Raw genomic sequence first — 20,638 nt, forward strand, 5'->3', positions numbered from 1 at the left:
ACTTTGGTTTATGATAGCAAACTTTGGTTTATGATAGTAAAAATCTCCCTAATATTTTGGTTTCCTACCCTAGCCAATCACCAGGGACATTGCCCTTAGCCTCTCAACCACTCATAGGGGCAAACGAGTCACGGTGCCATCTTTATTTTTTTCTTTGATGGTCTCAACTTTTACGTTAGATGTTATAGATGATAAGACAAAGGAGGAAGATGAACTTTATGATTTTAAAAAAACGCACCGTTTAGTTGATCAAAACATGTGTTTAAATAAAGCGCCAAACGCTCTATTTTTATTGTGACTGCCACTTCTTTTTTTTAAAAAAAAAAAAAAAAAAAAAAAAATTAGGTGCGAGTCATTTCACTTTTTTTTGCTCTCTAATTGACTGATTGATTTGGTTGAGATTGAGAGACCAAAGGAAATCACTAACTCACCCACTCTAGGACAAAAAAAAAAAAAAAAAAAAAGTTGAAGTACATAATGGACCTGTTTGGTAACCCATTGCCTTTTTTCCCATTGCCTTTTTTCACATCACCAACAGTGACTTTTGGTGACAAGCCTCTGCCACGCTCAGACAAAGCCTGTGCTCTTCTTTGAATTTTCCTCCCGTTGAGGACTTGTCCTCCCGCCCAGAAAAGCTTCAGCAAAAACCATTTCCAATAACGTGCGCCCATCCCCTCTTCTCACCTTTTCCCTTTCGTTCTTCTCCGTGCAGGCCATCAACCCATCACGCCATCAACCCACCGACACCACCATCGCGCCGAAACCCGCTCAGTCCCCTTCCCATCTCAGCTGCTCTTCAGAAAATTGATGCATACCTCAGTCCTCACGCCCAACTCAACGCCCATCTTTTCTCTTTGACCTTTTCGTTCTTCAGTCCTCACGCCATCCACCCACCAACACAAGCAAGTCCCTTCAAATCTCCAGCTCCTCGCGCAGACTCGCTCCTGGAAATCGCTCTTCGGAAAATTGAGCTCCTCTCTCCATATCCCCAACGAGGTACCAACGGCTTCACTGAGATATGTATGACTGTTTCTTGTTAAATGTATCTGTGGGTGTTCATTTAGCACGCCTTCTTCGTACTATTTTCTTTTCTCTTTCTGTGCGTCTTTCTTGGTGATGGGCTGGATGTATGTACAAAGGGGCTTCAAAAGAACAGCTCTGGGGCTGGTTCATTGAAATTAGAAGTTCTCAGTTTCATTATTGTTTATTGACTTTTGTTTAACTACTTTTGGGGGTGTTAGGGTTATTCAAGTTCAATCTAGAATTGGTTCAGGTTTAAGGGATTTACTATGATGAGCTTTAGTTTTATGTTATTGGTCTGGCTTAGTTTTACCTGTAACCTCATAATTTGGGTCCAAGCAATATGCTTGGGGATCAAATTAAAAAAAAAAAATGGTTAAGGAAAAGAAAGGAAAAGAGAAATCTGCATATATCCACTTAATCAAATAAATTGTGTTAGCAACTAATGCTTCATTCCTTGGCCCGGACAGGTCTGGGGTCTACAACTAATGCTTTCCTGCCCTGCATTTGTTTTCCCTGCTGGTTTTCATCCTGGAAAGAAAGTTTATGCTTTTGCTTTCTGCAAAAACAGTTATTTAGGAGTTTAAATTATTTATGTTCTTTTCTTTATTCCAATCGTTAGACTGTTAGACAAAGTTATTAGCACATACATGCACATCTTAATGATTATTTCTTCTGGTAAAAAAACATGGACTCAAATGCACATGAACTACCAGGCAGAGTGCTGGTGATTATCAGATGACAGTTTCTCCAAAATAATTTGTTTCAATGGAATGGAATATTCTGGTTGAATTGCTTTATGGATTTTTTTTTTTTTGTTAGTTTGCTTTCGTTTTGGGTTTTGGCAAATGGGTGTGATTTAGTTTTTGAAGATTTTCATGTTTGACTGTGGTTTGACGCTTTCAGAAATGTTGATGAACGCTACACAGCTAGAGAGTGATGATGAAAATGTATTAATATATGACTTTGTTTGTTAACCCTGAATTAACAGCTAGAGAGTGATGATGAATGTTAAATGATTCTCTTCTGATAAAAAAAAATGGAATCAAATGCACATGAAATTACCAGGCAGAGTGCAGGTGATAATCAGATGACAGTTTCTCCAAAATAAACATCTAACAAAAGATTGATAAAGCAACTTGTAGCTCGGTATCAAACAAGTATATCCAAGTAGTTACATCGGTACTATACAATTATCATATATACAAGCAAATATTTGTAATAGATATAAAGAATAATAGAGCAATAACAAAACCTTTGGCACACTCAATGCTGCCTTTAGTTTGAATTCATTCATCTTTTTCCTTTCTTCAGCTAGGCGATCTTCAACATATCTTTAGTATTTCAAAAAGGTAGAGAAAAAGTGGACCTTTCTAGCTAGGATGTTAATAGGAGGTATCTTATGGATCCGAATCTCCTCTGTCTGGTCATATTATTATGTATATTTTTCAGCATGTTCAGTTTCTCATATTAGGCATCCTGATCAGTTTCTCAGTTTCTCATATTAGTCATATTTCTGTTGAAATAAATTTAATTCAGCATTTGCTTATGTTGAACATAATTACGAATAATGTTATAATATTGTCACGTTATTTGCTTCTCAATGTAGGCACGTGTAAATGTCTACAACAAGTGATCTGTCAAGTGGTCCCCCGTTATGTCGTTGTGGAATTCCTGCACGTCTAAGGAACTCTAGGACCGAGACCAATCCCGGTAGAAAGTGGTACGGCTGTATTAACTACAAGGTAATTCCCCTTTTAACGATGAGTGCTTATATTTTGTTGTTAGTAGCCTATGACCCTTTCGCCTTTTTCATATCATCTAGAAACCCGGTGATTGTGATTTCTTCGAGTGGGGTGATAAGGATATTACTGGTTGCGAGAAGAGGTTAATGGAATACCTGCAACAAATGGAGGACAGAATGCATGCTGATAACGTCAGAGTTGAAGAACTTATTGAACGAAAGTGCCGTGAACATTGTGACCAACTTCTGCGGGAGTTACGGTCCAGTCAAAATAATGGGAATAGGTTAAGGGTTGCGTTGTTAGTAGTAATATTGGTTTTCGCCTTTTATTTTAGTGGTTTTAGTGGACCTAGCAGTACCAAGTTGATGTTAAAATGACAATTATTTTAAGAAGTTTGGCTGTACTAGTTTCCTGTATGAAGTTAACTTGTCTTTTTAGAATTGTCGCCATTTTTGTAAACAATTCTATGAACTTTATAGATAATATGCTATTTAATATATTTATCTTTCAATATTTGTCAATTTCATCTCAGTTTGTTTAGATGGTGTCGAATCATTCAAAATAAAAAGAAAAGCAATTTTAATTTTAGAAAGTAATTACAAGTGCGATGAGAGTTTAAGAAATTAAATAAAAACTCTCCTAACACTTATTAAATTTGTCTAACGCATACTACTCGAACTTCAACCATTGTTGGTGAATTTAGCCCTTGTACATTTCGGTTTGCTTCATAGCGGGGTGATGCCATAATTACCAAGTTCGTGTATTTATATATAGAGTTTCTAAAAATGAAATATATTGCAAGAATTATAGGAGACAAAGGGAGTAGAAGCCATAGACTGAATTTTATAAGAAAAATACTTATGGTCTGAAATGAGCATACTCTTCATTCGAAACTTACAAGTGAATTATAAAAGCATGGGATTTTTAGAAACATCATCCCCACAAAATACAACCCAATAATGGAGAATGGCTTAAAGGTGACTCCACATACTTAAAGCCATTGCATCCCTCACTTTCCCCATGTAAACAGCACTACCATCTGATTGGTCCGGTCGTTCTTCGGGTGCAACGTTTTCCGCCAATCCCAATTCCTGCCGATCATCAACATCAACCCAGGGGTTCAGTTTCAGCAAAGCCTTCCGGAACAGTGGATCTGTCATCCCGTTATATTTCCTAATAAAGTTATGCAAAGTGCAGCACGCAATTACAAATAGGCGTTGGTATCGTAGCTTGTATGGCGGCATGTCATCTAAAATTGGAAACCGGTTCTTTAACACCGCAAAAGCTCGTTCCACGACAGTCCGGAGAGATGAGTGCCTATAGTTGAATAGCTCCCTCAAATTCCTAGGAAGTTCATGGCCATCTTGAAATGTCGCCAAATGATAGCGCTCACGTCGATACGGCGGTAAAAACCCCCGATAGCAACTATATCCCGAATCAACCAAGTAGAATGAACCTGCACCTCACGTACAAATATCAATTTGTAATTATCCAAAGTACAATAACGGGGATTCTTAAATGTTACATATGAAGTATTTGTGTCGTCTATTACCTTCTTTAGGGGTTGGAAAGCATAGTGTTAGATCATTCACACACATGGTAAAAATTCGTGCGTCGTGCGCACTCCCCTCCCAACCAGCGTACACAAATGTGAAGCACAGATCTAGGTCTACAACACACATGACGTTTTGAGTGGTTGTATGTTTTCTACCTCTGTACGTGGTGTTATCCTCACTAGGCACCTTCACATGAATGTGCGTGCCATCAATAGCACCTATACATTCCTGCAATGAATAAATTTTTTGTTAGTACAGTGCGATATTTAATAGCACTAATTCGAAGCTGTATTTTCTGGACTTCGAAAAAAATGACAAAGCATTGCTCACCGTAAACCATGGGTAGAAGTTCCCATTTCGGGCAACGACAGGGTGTGGCTTCATTGTCTGCGTGGGTTGGATGATTGTTTTACCTAGCCTACAAATGCCTTTGCATGTCCTTCTACAGTATACGCTCACAGTATGCAACGATCGTTGGAGCCGATCAGCCACGTCCCTCTATGACCAATTGTGTGCCATTATGAGACAAAATACAGCCACTTGCTCTGTGATCTTCACATATCGACTGCTTTGCAAGAAGCCATTCTGCTTTAATGTGTTACAAAGCGCAAGATATGTATCAGGCCACATTCTAAAGCGCTCGTAGCATGTTCTCGGGTTGGGATTTGTTAACACCCAATAAATCCACATAGGGCCCGTTAGCTCAGATGTTCTTTGAGGTATAGGACGCCTTTGTCTTTCTTCAAGTTGTTCCTTCCACTCAGCTATCCTGATGAACATTTGCGCAAGCTGTAACTCAACTTCTACAGTTTCGGGATCGTTGAAAAAAGCGTCATCATTGCTTCCAAGCGACGATGCTATTGATTCTCTATCTGAATCATCCTCATCACCCCACGATGCATCAGAATCGGAACATGCGTCCAATTCGTCCTCCCAATTTGGATTTTCAAAACTTGATGGTCCAGCGGTATCCATTTTGGCAGCTCTGATGTTCATTAGACAATAGTTGAAAAATATTCAGATCCAATATTAGAACATAAAGCATATGCTGTCAAATATTTTCCAGACACAACAAAACAAAAGTACTACAAATATATAAATATTAAGAAGAAAAAAACAACTGACATATATAAATAGTGCTAATTAAAATGTCGATGGAATTAAAATAAAGACAATGTCTAGAACATAAAGCAATAGTCTGAAAATATCTAAAGGATTAGCACAACAACTAGATAACGAAAGTGCGAAATCACAGATCCTTCATATTAATCCCTCGCATGACCCATCCCACCCTTTTAATCGGGTCCATGCCGATGAATACCCTTGCCTTTGTCCTGTCGGTGAAGGAATTGGCAGCCCTCCAATAATTTTCCTCCGTCACAGGATGCTCAGCCGCCACATCGTTCAGGACCGACATCGCCTCTGCGATTATATCTTGTTTACTAGTAGCGGATGACCCTTTGGCTGTCTTTAACTTGCAATTAAGCAAGTCAAATTCTCTCTTCATTTCCGACCATTCACCAGACATTTTCCCAACTTCCAATTCCTCAGTGGTCGTGTTAGTACGCTTGCTGCTCCGGGAGGAATTGAGGGGTGTTGCACGGCGCTTACCCTTGTTTGGTGGCATCCTCATGCCAGGGCGGGGCATGTCAAGCTCTTCCAAGTCGATCACGGCACATGGATTATTTAGGTCAAGCAACGGGTTGTCATCGCCGCGTTCGTCATCAGTGTCTGGCGGATCCTGTGTGCTGGCGTGAGCTAACTCTCCCGTGGCATACGATCCCGTAAATATGGAGGTCAACAATGGGAAGAGGCGCGGCGGGTTGTACTTGAATTTGTAATATTTATCCGCACCAAACTCCTTCAAAACAAACAAAACATGAAGCAATTCGTTAGTTAGTAATGAAATATTTAATATGAAATTTATAAGAAAAAAATTTGTTGATGCTTACAAATTTCAGTTGCTCCCACTTGTCATCGCTATTGGTGACCGTGTTTGTCGTGTGGTCCCAACCAAAGCCTGTACCCACCTTCCCGCTAAGGAGCATAGTGAAATCTTTGTGACATTGTTTTAAGCCTCCTATTTTATTAGTCACTTGTCGGGTGGTGTAACGACAATTGTCGATACGATTGTTGAGGTCATCGGTGATTTTGTTCACGTGGCTACCGAATGAAGGCCTAACTCCTTTTTGGGCTAACCCTAGCAGAATGAAGATCAAGTGTTCCTCATTTTCCCGAGACCATACAGCGGGTGGGGCCTTGGGCTGACTCAAACCCTTAGCATGGTGCTTCCTTGGAGATTTTCGGGGGGGTACCGATATTGTTCATCTATATGAGTGTAAATAACACATTTTTTGCATATGTGAAAATCAGAAGCTTAAATAATATGCTATGAACTTACACATATGAAAATATGATAGCATTAAATTTTCAAGCCGTCTGAATGTCATGTAGTTAAGGCCAATACAAATTTGAACTCTAAGCATAGTCATCAAACTTAAGCAAGATAGTAGTACCCAATATAACATTCATATAATGTAAGAACCACCCAATAAAATAACGTGCATCACAGTAATTTATAAAAATAAAGATTAAAGCAGGATAGCATGGCCCTATTTTAGCAAACCACAAATTCGCAGAAAATCGAATGGGTGTAGAATATCGGATGACCCTTTTTTTTAAATGGTCAAATTACCTATTTAATTAACAAGTTTATATGCTACTTAAAGCAGATTACTAAAATTACAAATTAAATGAAAAGTTATAAAAGTACTGCATTCTGTCCTCTTGATTAAATACACAAAAAGGTATTAAACAAGAAACTATAAACTTCCGTCACTGCAGCAAGTTCCTCCAAAAAAATGCAATGTGTATATTTTATATATATATATATATATATATATATAATAAAAAAGAAAAATAAAAAACAAGAGAACGATATATGTATATTTTTATGAATTTTTCCTATTTGTTTTTATCATTCAAGATTTTTAAAGTTGTGCGAGAGGCTCCCGAATCCCATGGGAAAGTCAGTTATCAACTGCGATAACATTGCAGCCATGCCCTATGTTTCATTCACAATTGGAAACAAATCCTTCCCCCTCTCCCCAGAGCAGGTGTGGATGTTATTATTGCTCATTAGTTAACTTCTATGCTTTCATGTAATTTGTTTGGAAAAGGCAAACATGTTAGACCAATGAAAATAACAAGCCCTGCCTCATAATAGCTTAGAGGGATATAAAAACTTGCAATATTAAAGAAACATGATTCACTGAGGCATATAACATCTTGCAATATTAAATGTCCGTGTGAAATTTGACATCCACAATTGTGATTTTTCCATCTGTTTTTATCATTCAAGATTTTTTTTCCTATTTCAATTCAGGGTATATGTATATTTTTATGAATTTTAAATAAATATAAGAAACATTTAACTTATTAGCCGTTTAGTTAACCAAGAACGATATATCAAACACCTACATTGAAATTTTTAAATTCAAAAGTAAACGAAGATTCTCCAATGTTTTTTACCATTAATAAAATACGATCGAGTTAACAAGGAGATTCCCAAGCAATTTATGAGAAGTTGATAACCAAAACCGCAGAGTTTTATTAATTTACCAGCAAATTAAAGCTCATGATCACAAAGGTTATTTAGTTGGTTAGAAACTCCTCCTATCATAACATAGATTATTAATCATGGATGAGAGTCATGAGATGAAAAGAAAGCCGGAAAAACAAACAACCCACAACAGGAAAAAGAAAAAGGAGGGAAGGAAAGAAACCGAAATGTGAGAAAAGAGAGAGAAAACAGAGCAATCCCCCCCCCCCCCCCCCCCCTCCCCAAAGTGATGGTGTGATTTACTTTTGCTTTCTCTCTCGACAGGAATCTTTGAAAATCCAAAGCACCTCCCAAAACCAAAAGAAAAGTTGACAAAGAAGAACAAAATTCACTTTAGTAATAAAAGGAAAAATAAAGGATTTGGATGCCCTCATCATCCCATTGTTTTACTAATGAGGCTCCAACTCTCCCTGCTGCCAGTGCAAAGGTTAGAGGCCAAATCCGATTATATTCGGTGCCAAAAATCAGTGTTACAATAATAATAATAATTAATGCTTAGGATAATCATCAGTTATTATTAAATAGGTTTTGACAGGGAAATCTAAGTTGTTGTGTTTGTGTTTGTAATTGTTCTTACTCAACTATTAAACTAAAAATAGCATAGTGAAGAGGAAATTGTCATGTTTAAGTACTTGGCACAACAGGCAGTTTAAGATATGATGGAAAACCTGAACGTATAATTTCTCTAAGACAAGCACCCACAGAAACTTGCCAGAAATAGAAACCCTACATAATAGGGGAACTTACCTTGCTACGGGATCTAGTGACTGGACCTGCGAATCTAGGTCTTGCAGAACTCCGTTTCCCCTTCGTCCCGTTGATGGCCCGCCCCGGATTGCAGCTTCTTCGTCTCCACTCCCTCTTACTGTCGTTCGTAGTGCTCGTGATCCTTTGCTTGCCCATGCTGCAAATGAGGGCAAGGGACTCAAGTTATGTAGGACTCTTGCTGATACGGAGGTCAGAGTAGGATGAAGAGATGGTTGAGACCTCTCGTTCAGAGTGCGCAGAAAGCAGATGCTAGGGAGGTGATGGGGAGATCTGTAAGTAGATTTCCGTCGACCTAAGTTGATAGGGGAATTAATTTGGTGGTTGGGGTAATAAGGGATAGAGGTGAGGAAGGATTGGAGACTCTCTCGGTTCAGTACCGTACCGAAATTTCTGGCCGTTGACTGAATGTAGGCGCATGGCTGGGATGGCGTTTGGCTCGAAAATGATAAGCCTTTATCCGCCTGTGACTGAGGGGATATGGAGGGAGGAGATCAATTTACAGGAGAGAGAAGAGCTGGAGAGGGGTTGATGGCGTGATGGGTTGATGGCCTGCACAGAGAGAAGAACGAAAGGGAAAAGGTGAGAAGAGGGGATGGGCGCACGTTATTGGAAATGGTTTCTGCTGAAGCTTTTCTGGGCGGGAGGACAAGTCCTCAACGGGAGGAAAATTCAAAGAAGAGCACAGGCTTTGTCTGAGCGTGGCAGAGGCTTGTCACCAAAAGTCACTGTTGGTGATGTGAAAAAAGGCAATGGGAAAAAAGGCAATGGGTTACCAAACAGGTCCAATATACCATGGCCATTGAGTTGCTATTTGCTAAACCAAATTGCACTATGCAATTTTAGAGTTCGTTTGGGAGAATGATTTTGCAAGTAAAAAGTGTAATTTTAAACTAAAATGTAAAAAGTGAGGAGTCAATTTTTAAATGATTGTAGTTTGGAAACGTAGAAAAAACTGCATTTTCAAATCACAAACAATGATATATATTTTTATATTAAAAAAATGCATTATTTTAAAAGTTAACCTGTGATTTTAAAAGTGTTTTACTAAACACACTATTTTGCTAAACGCTTAACTGTGTTTTTAAAAATTGCATTTTAAAATTGAACGTTTTAAAATCGCTATTTTTAAATCGTATTTTTTGAAACCGTAAATTTAAACAGACTCTTAAAGACATTGAGTTGTGATTGCGATTGCAATTCAAAGAATTTCTAAAGTCTAAAAGAAGTTCATCTTTTATAGCACAACCGTCAAATTATTATTCTTCTTACCGTAGTTCTTTCATTCGGTCAAATTTTTCTTCTTCATGCCGTTTAATAATTCAGATAAATTACTTAGCTTTTTTTTGTTTTTTTGTTTTGTTTTTTAAGCCTATGAGATAAACAGTGAAAAGATTTCCTAGAATTGAGCAAAAACTCAAATGAGCTACAATCATTTTTTAATCTTTATCTCTTTAAACTAAAATCCTGGCTCCGCTACTGATGTAGTCCATTTAGTTATAAGTTTTATTATTATTATTATTACTAAGCGTTTATATGTTAGTTTGCAACTGTTTTATAATAAGTTGGATAGGAAATTTGGTGCGGTTTTTGATAGAGAATCAGCCCAATTAATCAAAAAAAGAAACCAGCCGAAGCCCGTTTGCCAATGGGCTGTTTACAGCATTGTCAAGCATTTGGGCCTTTCTCTGTGATTATAGACCTGGATTGCTTCTCAAATTCACTTCAATTTCTTGCCTTTTGGAAAACTACAACTCCACCAAATCTCATTCATCCATGTTACGAATAGTTTATTTTGTATTTTTATTTTCTTTTAACTCATGAGAATCTTGGTTCTTAATGATACTATGATGGACTGTGTCATATTACGGTTCAGTCGAATTTGAAGGAGCGCTAACAGTTTTTATCGTCTAGGCCCATTTTGTGCGGTTCCCAATAAATAAGTACTACTATAGTTACGCTCAAATAAAAATAGCCACAATTAATCTCTTTCACCTGCCCTTTTTTAATAATTTTTTTTTTTTTTTTTTTTTTTTTAAAAAAAAAGAAAGATATTATGAGAATCACTAGGGGTAAATGGGAGCATATTCACTTTTAAAATGATTTTAGAATGAGATGTCCCTCTCTCAAATACCATGAATTAGGATACGTAGCGTTCTCTAGATTTGTTTCTCATATAATTTCGATCAAAATAAGCTAGTATTTTGTGTGAATATATATATATATATATTTCTTCTGAGCAGGTAGGATTTAAATATTATTATGATAAAATAATTGATGTTTCATCAGCCGAGGCCCGTGTCAACCAAAATGAGATGGTACCAATTGTGCCGCCACTTGGAGGATCGGATATCACTTTGACTCTAGCCGGGTCAACCTAAACAAACTACTTCCTACCCAGTCAGATGACCCTAGATTAGCGCCATTTCCAAATTACAAAAGACACCCTCCCTTATTAGGCCTTAGCATTTTAAATATGACTTGGGTCGTAGGGGTATGTTCGTCCGGTTCTGCCAATTTGAACCCGTAAAATACGATAAAAGTGGGGCCCGATATATTGTTTGGAATTGGCGTGGGCCGCCGGCTGACCGAGCCCTTTAAAAGCAAGCAAAAAGATCCTCTCTGTCTCAATGCTTTTGACCTCTTCTTGTTTTTTCTTTCAGTTTTTCTAATTACGATTTTTGAAAATAAAAAAATAATACAAATTCCACTCCCTTCCATTAATCTAGCCCCTCATTTTACTCCATGAGATAAACCCCCCCCCTCCCCCCCCCCCCGACTCCATCGCTCTCTCATTCCTTTTCGCCTTTCTCCACTCACATATGCTTCCCTCTCCTTAAGATTTTTTTTTTCGTTTTCTGTTTTGGTTTTTCACTTCTTCGAGAAAGAGGAATGGAGTCATCAAACGTGGACCAATCCGAAAACAAACAATCGAAAGAGAATCCCATAAAGGTTGATCAGGAATTAAATGATTCCGAGAATCATTCCATTTCGAATAAGAATGATAAAGGAAAAGATGACGAATTCTCCGAGATAGAGATCCAGGGCGAGGTGAAGGAAATACCGCACCCCCAAGAAGAAGAAGAAGAAGAATATCGCGACGACATCAGCGAAACGTCGTCGTCGATGACCGACAAGTCCAGCCACGACTCGCTCGGTTCGAACAAAATGAGCGACGACGCAGCGATCCATCGACCTCATTCACAGCTCCCGAGGCCTGAGGCCCCCCCAGGCCATTCTTCTTCAAACGCGGAGGTCTCGTTCCAGCGCTCGCAGTCGTTGTCCGTGGACATGCCGGCCATCGGGAAGTTCATCCGCGAGAGGAGCAGCAGCTTCTCGGCGGCGATCGTGAAGCGACTGTCTTCTCTGAAGGAGAACAACAACAACGCAGACGCTTCGAATACGACGGCGAAATCGGGCGGCGTGACCGAGTTCGATCTCTCGGGGATGAAGGTGGTCGTGAAGGTCAAGAGCAACGTCGAACTCAAAGGCCGAATCAGCTTCTTCTCTCGGTCGGATTGCAGGGACTGCACAGCTGTCCGGAAGTTCTTCCGCGAGAAGGGATTGAAATACGTTGAAATTAACGTCGACGTGTACCCTCAGAGAGAGAAGGAGCTCGAAGAGAGGACTGGGAGCTCGTCCGTACCGCAAATATTCTTCAACGAGAAGCTGTTTGGGGGCCTGGTGGCGTTGAACTCTCTGAGGAACAGTGGCGGATTTGACCGGAGATTGAAGGAGATGCTAGGGAGCAAATGTCCCGACGATGCGCCTGCACCGCCTGTTTATGGATTTGACGATATCGAGGACGAATGGGCGGACGAGATGGTCGGGATCGTCAGGGTTTTGCGTCAGAGATTGCCCATTCAGGACCGTCTGATGAAGATGAAGATGGTGAAAAACTGCTTCTCCGGGAGCGAGATGGTGGAGGTGTTGATTCACCACTTGGACTGCGGCCGCAAGAAGGTACGTACACTCGCACTCAACCGTAGATGATTTCCCATCTACGATGATTAAGGCAGCCACACCATTGGGTATACTGTGCGTTAGAGTTTTTGTTTTTGACTTTTTCTTGCTGGCTCAGGCTGGTTGAATTTCCAAGTCCTAGATTGCGTGGGTCGCGGATACCAGCTCAAGCTAGGATGACGATTATACCCTTTTCCTTTTTCGGAGACCAAGAAAGTTTAGGCGACATTAATGATGACCATCATGCGGGGCGGCATAATAACCGTGGATAACAACCTCGTTTACGGAAAGGAGACAAGTGATTAACTTAATTAATTCATTGGAGTAGAATAAAAAATAAATAAAATTCATTCATCGGAGTACATAAGAGGCAATAAATATTATTTTTAATTGCTATGACATTTTTGGCACTGCCGGCAATCCTTTTGTCAAATATCTTTAATTTGGGATTTTTATTTTTATTTTTATTTTTTTTCCTGTTTCAAAACAAAAATATTAGCTAAAAATTCAAAACACAAAATATTTTAAATTACTTTTAACTTTTATTTCATATTAGAATACTTTTCAAAACAAAAAATAAAAAAATATTGTTAAAAACTTTTATTTTACTATTATTTCACTATACCTACGTGACAGTTACAACTTCCGTTTAGATTAATTGTAATTAAAAATTGTAATAACACCATTGTGAAATAATTGTATAATATAAATATAGCTTCTAGCATTACTTTTTATAGAATTTAGATGAGCGTTGGAGGTGATTATTTAGTTGCTAATCGGATGATGTGCAATGAAATTATGAGGCCAACCTCTTATGATGATGAAGAATTGATTTACTACCTAAAATGAGTAAATAGGAAAAGTTTGTTAGTGGGTGTTATTGTAATGAGTCTGTAACCGGGTCCACTGTCTTGGATTAATTTCCATTCGTGACGCTCCTGATTTTCAACTTGGAATCTGGATGGAGTAATTTTTAATTCTCTAGGACTAGGAATTAATAATATATGGACCACGTTACCCGAGTCGTTGCCCACCCTTTTCACCATGTCAACCGAACGAGTTTGAATGATACATTCACGGCTTGAAAGGCTGAAAGCCATGAATTGATGTTGGATGGGTCCCGGGCACTCTTAATTGTTGGCTCCTTCCCACCCATCCCGCGAAAAAGTAATTGATAGTTTTGAAGGGCCTAATTTCCGCGCTTTCTGGGGCCCCCAATTTCGTTTGAAACCGGAATCAGGAACATATGTCGCAATAAATTCTGAATTTTTGGTTTAACTTTCTTTTAGCTATTATGAAAATTTGTCTTTGGTGAATTCTAAAAATTATGCTCTTATTGTTGACATCCATTGCGCGGGAATATACTCAAGTTACACCCTGATAAAAATTAATGGACAAAAATTGTTGAAATTAATCATTTTTTAGTTTTTTATTTGCTTTTACGATGAAGTTCGCAGATAGCATTTAAAATTAGTGATTTGTAGGTTTCTTGAGTGATTCTCCGCTTGTTTGCCTCAGCAATGGCGAGAGAGAGAGGTCTATAATGATTAGGAATCATGATGCACCTAATCGTCCTATCTTACGGCAAATATTCTTCTTCTTTTTTGTCTGCAAAAAGTTTCTAGCTTCTTTATTTAATTGCTCTACAGTTTACTTTATAATTTTTGCTAAAATGCTAGAATGGGGGGGCTGTTAATAATACTACATAATGAATAAAATTCGAACCACTCTACTGAACTGGGACTAAGGCATACTCTTGCAAGTTTAGGATGCTTGCTTTATTTGAGTACAGAGCAAATTCAGTAATCTCTGGGTTAAAGTATGTCCACAAACCTTAACAGACATATAAATTATAATGGTGGAATGTGCAAAATTCTTGACTCATTTTTTTTTTTTTTGGATGAATGCAATATTCTTGACTTTGTTTGAGTACAGAGCAAATTCAGTAAGTGGTTCCCATTTTTGTGACATGCCCTAATGGTCGAATGTGCAATATTCATAACGTTTTTTTTCCCTTCTTAGTGCATTTTCTTTTGAACTCTGCATCTTCAATTAATGCGCTTTCCTTGTCAATCATTCTCTAAAGAAGAAAGGAAAACTGTTTGGATCATCCCTAAGTTTCTCTCCTTCATGAATGTAACAATGAATTATATATGACAACAAATGTAGGCTGTTGACATTGGAAGGCAGCTGGCCAGGAAGCATTTCATCAATCACGTTTTTGGGTAAGAACATTTCTTCTGCGCTGAGTGAAACTAAATACTTAATGCTATACCTTTTCTGTCCTACTCAAGTTCCATTATTGGTTACATATTTGTGTAGGGAAAATATTTTTGAAGATGGGAACCATTTTTATCGTTTCCTTGAGCATGAACCCTTTATTCCGAAATGCTTCAATTTCCGAGGATCTATAAACGACAGTGATCCCAAGCCTGTGGCTATGATTGGCCAAAGGCTTGCCAAGATAATGTCTGCCATACTGGAGTCCTATGCCTCTGATGATAGGCACCACGTTGATTATGTGGGCATCAGCAAAAGCGAGGAATTTCGGAGGTACACTTGATATTCCCATGGATTTAATCTACTCCATCCACAATTCCATTTTGATCTTTGGTACTCGGAAGTTATTGAGTGATCACCTTCTATTATCAATTTTTAGTTTCAAATTAGGAAAATACCTTCCCTTTCTTAGAAGTGTGAAGCCTGTTGTTACTAATGTTTCAAATTAGGAAAATACCCTTCCATAAATCACCTACCACCAAAATGGAGAGGAAAATTATTTTCTTAACCAGTTGGTGGATGTGCTGTATCAGTCTCTTCAACAAGTTAATATGCCCTATCTTTGGGCTTACTTTGCGCCATTGTATGCAAATGAGCTGCAGAAATGACCAAGATGACTGATATATAAGCATATACAACTACTTGTTGGAGATAAAATGGACAAGTACAAAATGGAAGATTACTGAATCATGCAAAATAGATAAATAAATAAATAAATAAAAAGAAGAAATTATTGTATACAATTTACATACAAACACCAGTCAATCTATGTAGTACAATCAGAATGTTAAACAACTAATTATCAAAAAGTTTAAGTTTATAGGAAATAGTGAATTTAATCATATAATTAATATTCTCACACTCCTCCTCACATGTAAGCTCGAACTCTCTCTCAACAAGTGAGGTCCAAAACATAGAATATTTAATTAAAATGAGGAGTGAATAGTAGAACTAGACTTAAAACATTTGCTCTAATACTATGTTAAATCACCAGTTATTATAGAAGTTTAAATTGGTAGAAAATGATAAATTTAATTATTTAATTAATATTCTTACACAAAATAAGTTGGACAAAATTTTAAGATGGAAACTATAACACTAAACTAAAATTCTTCTCTCTTCATTTCATTGGGGTATGAAAGCATAACCACATGAAAATATTTAAGATGTTGGCATGTTTGCGATACCATAGTGCCCATAGTCCCTAAATGAGCATGGTACTAGGATGGACAGTGGCAGGAGCATATGTATCCCTTTCATGGCCCTCCAGCCTTGGAAACTCCAGGAGAATCATTCTCTCCCAACCATATAAATATCCTTTGTAGATAAAAATTCTTTACTGCTCTAATCTGCTTCACCTGTGGCTGCAATGACTTTAGCTTTGCTTAACCCAGTTATTTTGGTCAGACAGGACTGTCAATGTTTTTCACCATTAGTTTCCACTTATATTAAATTTGTCTGATAAAGCCCAATAGCTGTATCTCTGTGAGTAGATCGTTTTATGTCCAAAGTTCCATTCAATTTTTGCTTGAAGCTAGAGGAGGAGGGTGGTCTATTTTATTGAAGCCAACATTTGGGTCTAGTTGAGATTGGAAAGCCAGTCAAGGAATCTCATTTCAAACAAGTATAAATTTGCTACCAAATTTTCTGTCCGAGTTCAGAGCATTGGTTCTGGAACTAAGGCCTCCATATTGAATTGCTTTGTCCATAGCCAAGGAAGTAAGACTTATTGTTGATAGGAAATCTCTACATAGGTACCTTGCTGCACCAGCACTAAGTGACTCACTTCACCTTTGAATTTTGGTTGTAGCCCATCTCTTCAGTTGGTGCTCTTTAAATCATTTGACCACTTGATATGGGATTTGAGCCCCTGGAACATGATAGTTAGGACTATGTGCCAACATTCCCGAATAAGATCATACCAGTGTTCACGATCATTCAGCTATATGACTCCTTTAAACTCTTGACATTGATTAAGTGATAAACCATACATCAAACATTGAACGTATAATCTCTCCTCTCATTTCAGTTCAATCCGTTCTCTCTGATTTTATGATTTACTAATTGCAGTAGTGCTAATAAGACCAAACTATTCTTAGATTTTATGGCCATTATAAATATGTCTGTCCTTTTTTTTCTTTTCTTTTTTCCTATATTGATAATTAGTTGCAAAACTAGCTCTTCCTTTGCATGCTTTTATAATTTGGGAAAAAAATGGATATAAATATGAAAGCAAATACTCTCCTTTAGCCTCTTCTTGTACCTGCAAATGTTAAAGTATTGATTAAATAATTAAATTTACCTCTTCCTATCAGTTTAAGCTTTTGGGATAAGTAGTGATTTAACATAGTATCAAAGCCAAATGTCCTGAGTTCAAACCTTGACTCCGTCATTTACTTTCCATTTCAATTAAATATTTCACGCGTTGGGCCTCACTTATTAAAAGGAAGTCTGAACCCACACATGAGGGGAAGTGATAAAATATTGATTAAATGATTAAATTTACCTCTTCCTATCAGCTTAAACTTTTGGGATAAGTGGTGATTTAACAGTAAACACAAAAGATAGACAATATAGCATCACCTTTTACTGTCACCCTTGGCTTACCAAGATTCTGTCAAGCTTGGTGAGCTTCTATAGCCTTTATTGCTCCTTTGTTCCGTGTTTCTGCCTCTGGAATTTTTAAAACTGCTTTAATACTTGTACCGTCTTCGTGCCTATCCCATTTTTCATGCATTTTCCTTGTCTGTAAAATGGCTGCCTGTTTGATTTTGATAGTTACCTTTTCTGTTTCTACGTCTCCATTTAATAGCTACTTTTCGTCACTTCCATAGTCTCCAGATATTTATCATAACTGTTCAATTTCAACTCTTTTCCAAATTAACCTCAAATCTCTATTCACTAGTCAAAAAAAAAACAAAAAAAAAAAAAACTTGAAGACCTACTTTATTTGATCTGAACATGAGATGTTTTCTTAGTGTGGGTCACCTTCTTTGATTTTTATGTTTCACTACAAAGGTCTTGAATTTGACACAGTGTGCATTAACTGATGGGAGTGAACTTCATCATTACAAACTGTTTTATCATTTCCATCAATGCCGTTCTTATTGCTTTCCCTTCATTTCATTTTTAGATCTCCCTATGAATTTTAGTTATGATTTTTCCTTTGTTTCTTTTTTCTTTTCAGTATCTCTGTTGTTTACCTCCTGCACTGTATATTTGTTTCTGAGGTGTTTATTAAAATATATATCATTTTTACCTACAAGAATAGCTTCTTTCTTCTTTCTTTCTTTTTTTTAACAATTTTGATGTGCCACCTTCTTTGGGAGCTAGTGTAAAAAATTTTGATCGGTCGCCCCTGTCGCAGTCGCAATCCTTTCAATGTACTTATATTATTTTATGAGTTATGTACAATTGAAATAGAATTAAGCTGTCTAAGAATAGTTTTTCTTGCTTAATGTCTCAACTACTGCAGGTATGTAAACTTGGCTCAAGAACTTCACCGGGTAGACCTCCTAGGTCTCACTGAAAATGAGAAGCTAGCCTTCTTTCTGAACTTATACAATGCCATGGTCATGCATGCTGTAATCAGAATAGGCTGCCCAGAGGGTGTAATCGATAGGAGATTCTTCTTTTCTGATTTCCAATATGTGGTCGGAGGGTATCCCTATTCTCTTAATACAATTAACCACGGGATCCTCAGAAACAACAGGAGACCCCCTTACTCCTTGCTCAAGTCCTTAAGCTCTGGAGACAAGCGTTTGGAGGTAAGCAATTTGACAAATAAATTTAATTGAGCGACTATTGACTATTGAGCAACTCGATCGTGTAGCTTTGATTAGTTTCTTGATTTTCTGATTATATATGGCAGCTTGCTGTTGCTAAAGTAAACCCGTTGGTTCACTTTGGGCTGTGTAACGGGACAAGGTCAAGCCCGAGAGTGAGGTTCTTCTCAGCTCGAGGAGTTGAAGGCGAATTAAGAAGTGGTGCGAGAGAGTTCTTCGAGGGTGATGGAATGGAGGTGGACTTGGAGAAGAGGACTGTGTATCTCACCAGAATCATCAAGTGGTAAGAGTCGTAAAAGTCCTCTAGCTTAACCTACGTATATACGTACTACAACTAGTTACATTTTGGTTCCTTGACATATAATAACTTTCCCCCATCATGCATTGCTATTTGCTCAGGTTAAATGTGGATTTTGGAAATGAGAAAGAAATACTCAAGTGGATCCTCAATTACTTGGATGCAACTAAGGCTGGTCTCTTGACACATCTTTTGGGCGACGGGGGCCCTATAAATATTGTGTACCAGGACTACAATTGGTCCCTAAACTCTTGACTACCACTGCGTACCCACCCCTCTCGGACATTATTTCAACATTGTAAAAAAGAAGATATATTCGAGATGCCGTGTGATAGGTTCCCCAATTAGCGAGAGAGAGAGATATATATATATATATATATATATATATATATATATATTAAATTTTGAATTCTTTCTACATTTCGACTCCACTCCATACGGAGGCCTCACGCAATAGTCATGCTAAGAAAATACGAAAAATAAGTTGGATAATTGAAGCACACTGTGACATGCATGCTTCAACATTGAGTTTGTGCTTTCAAGACCTACCAATCTACCAGTTCTGTATGTAACTTTGTCTTTACATTGATGAGGACAATGTCAACTCAACGGATGATTTAAGCCAAAAAATTTGGAACCTACTCAATTCAAAGGGATTATGCTATTTACAAAAATTCAATATCTTATCCAAGTAGTCTAATTCTATGTGATGTTCCGCCTTTCAAATATAGACTACAACTTGTAATCAAATGTAGTACATAACTCAACTTTTACTGCATCAAAGGAGAAAGTACTCACAGAAGCACATCAACACTTGCAATCAAAAATACAGAGCACTCTTACAGAATTCCATTTAGAAAGCTTGTGTAAGACCACCATTTCTTTTTTTTAAACAAAAAAAGAAAGGTGATGTTTGATAACCAGAATTTATTTCGAAATAATTACAGGCATAGGCCTAAATAATCCGGTTTAGAACAATATAATCCTATACTAATACAATAACGAAATATCTGAAGAGTGAGGAATCATCATAGAACGTAGAAATGTCAAGCCAAACATATGAAAAGGGACAAAAGTGTTTTGAATGATTGCTTAATTGATTGTGTGCCTCAAAGCACAATTATATACACAAGTGTGAAAGATTAAATAAATACAAAGTAATCAAGAAGGACATGCAGGAAGATCTAAGGAGTATTGTCTTTGCAGCATGATGTATGTTGAGGAATGGTTGGAGTGATCTGGTGGTATGGTGCAGTGTTGGACAGTATGGCCATCGTTGTACAGTATGGCCATTGCTTGTGCAGGAGCTGCTGTAGCAGTATGGGCTGAACTGTGACATGCAGAGGAAGGTTGAGCTGCTGAACTTAGACATGCAGAGAGAGAGCTTGATCAATTGAAGAGTAACGGCTAGTAGCCGTTACTTGATAGTTGAAGAGGATCCTCTAACATCCCCCCGCAAGCTCAGGGGAGAGGAAAGGACCCTGAGCTTGGCACGAAGATGAGCAAACCGGGAAGATGACAACCCTTTGGTGAAGATATCAGCAGCTTGGTCTAGGGTAGAAATAAATTTGAGAACAATATCACCATGGAGGACCTTCTCTCGG

The 20,638-nt window shown here is 37.9% G+C and overlaps 2 protein-coding genes across 2 annotated transcripts; one reads left to right on the top strand and one right to left on the bottom strand.

Annotated features, from left to right (window-relative positions):
• Positions 1–5,483: 5,483 nt before the first annotated feature.
• LOC133852282 (uncharacterized) lies at positions 5,484–8,827 on the bottom strand. Its single transcript, XM_062289049.1, has 3 exons — positions 8,691–8,827; positions 6,274–6,649; positions 5,484–6,182 (listed from the first exon to the last, which is right to left on the bottom strand). The coding sequence occupies exons 2-3, from the start codon at positions 6,367–6,369 to the stop codon at positions 5,571–5,573; spliced, it is 708 nt and encodes a 235-aa protein (XP_062145033.1). The 5' UTR covers positions 6,370–6,649; positions 8,691–8,827; the 3' UTR covers positions 5,484–5,570.
• Positions 8,828–11,464: 2,637 nt separating this feature from the next.
• Positions 11,465–19,725, top strand: LOC133878245 (uncharacterized). The gene is made up of 6 exons (XM_062316778.1): positions 11,465–12,671; positions 14,841–14,896; positions 14,994–15,224; positions 18,427–18,718; positions 18,823–19,019; positions 19,136–19,725. The coding sequence occupies exons 1-6, from the start codon at positions 11,601–11,603 to the stop codon at positions 19,287–19,289; spliced, it is 2,001 nt and encodes a 666-aa protein (XP_062172762.1). The 5' UTR covers positions 11,465–11,600; the 3' UTR covers positions 19,290–19,725.
• Positions 19,726–20,638: the final 913 nt, after the last annotated feature.

The sequence above is a fragment of the Alnus glutinosa genome, chromosome 1 (assembly GCF_958979055.1).
Source record: "Alnus glutinosa chromosome 1, dhAlnGlut1.1, whole genome shotgun sequence".
Classification (NCBI taxonomy): domain Eukaryota; kingdom Viridiplantae; phylum Streptophyta; class Magnoliopsida; order Fagales; family Betulaceae; genus Alnus; species Alnus glutinosa.

Coding starts and splice junctions, on each gene's coding strand:
- LOC133878245 (XM_062316778.1), top strand. CDS start 11,601: ATGGAGTCATCAAACGTGGACCAATCCGAAAACAAACAATCGAAAGAG. Junction 14,897..14,993: donor TTCATCAATCACGTTTTTGG/GTAAGAACATTT, acceptor ATATTTGTGTAG/GGAAAATATTTTTGAAGATG. Junction 19,020..19,135: donor CTCACCAGAATCATCAAGTG/GTAAGAGTCGTA, acceptor CTATTTGCTCAG/GTTAAATGTGGATTTTGGAA.
- LOC133852282 (XM_062289049.1), bottom strand. CDS start 6,369: ATGCTCCTTAGCGGGAAGGTGGGTACAGGCTTTGGTTGGGACCACACG. Junction 6,183..6,273: donor AGTGGGAGCAACTGAAATTT/GTAAGCATCAAC, acceptor TTTGTTTTGAAG/GAGTTTGGTGCGGATAAATA.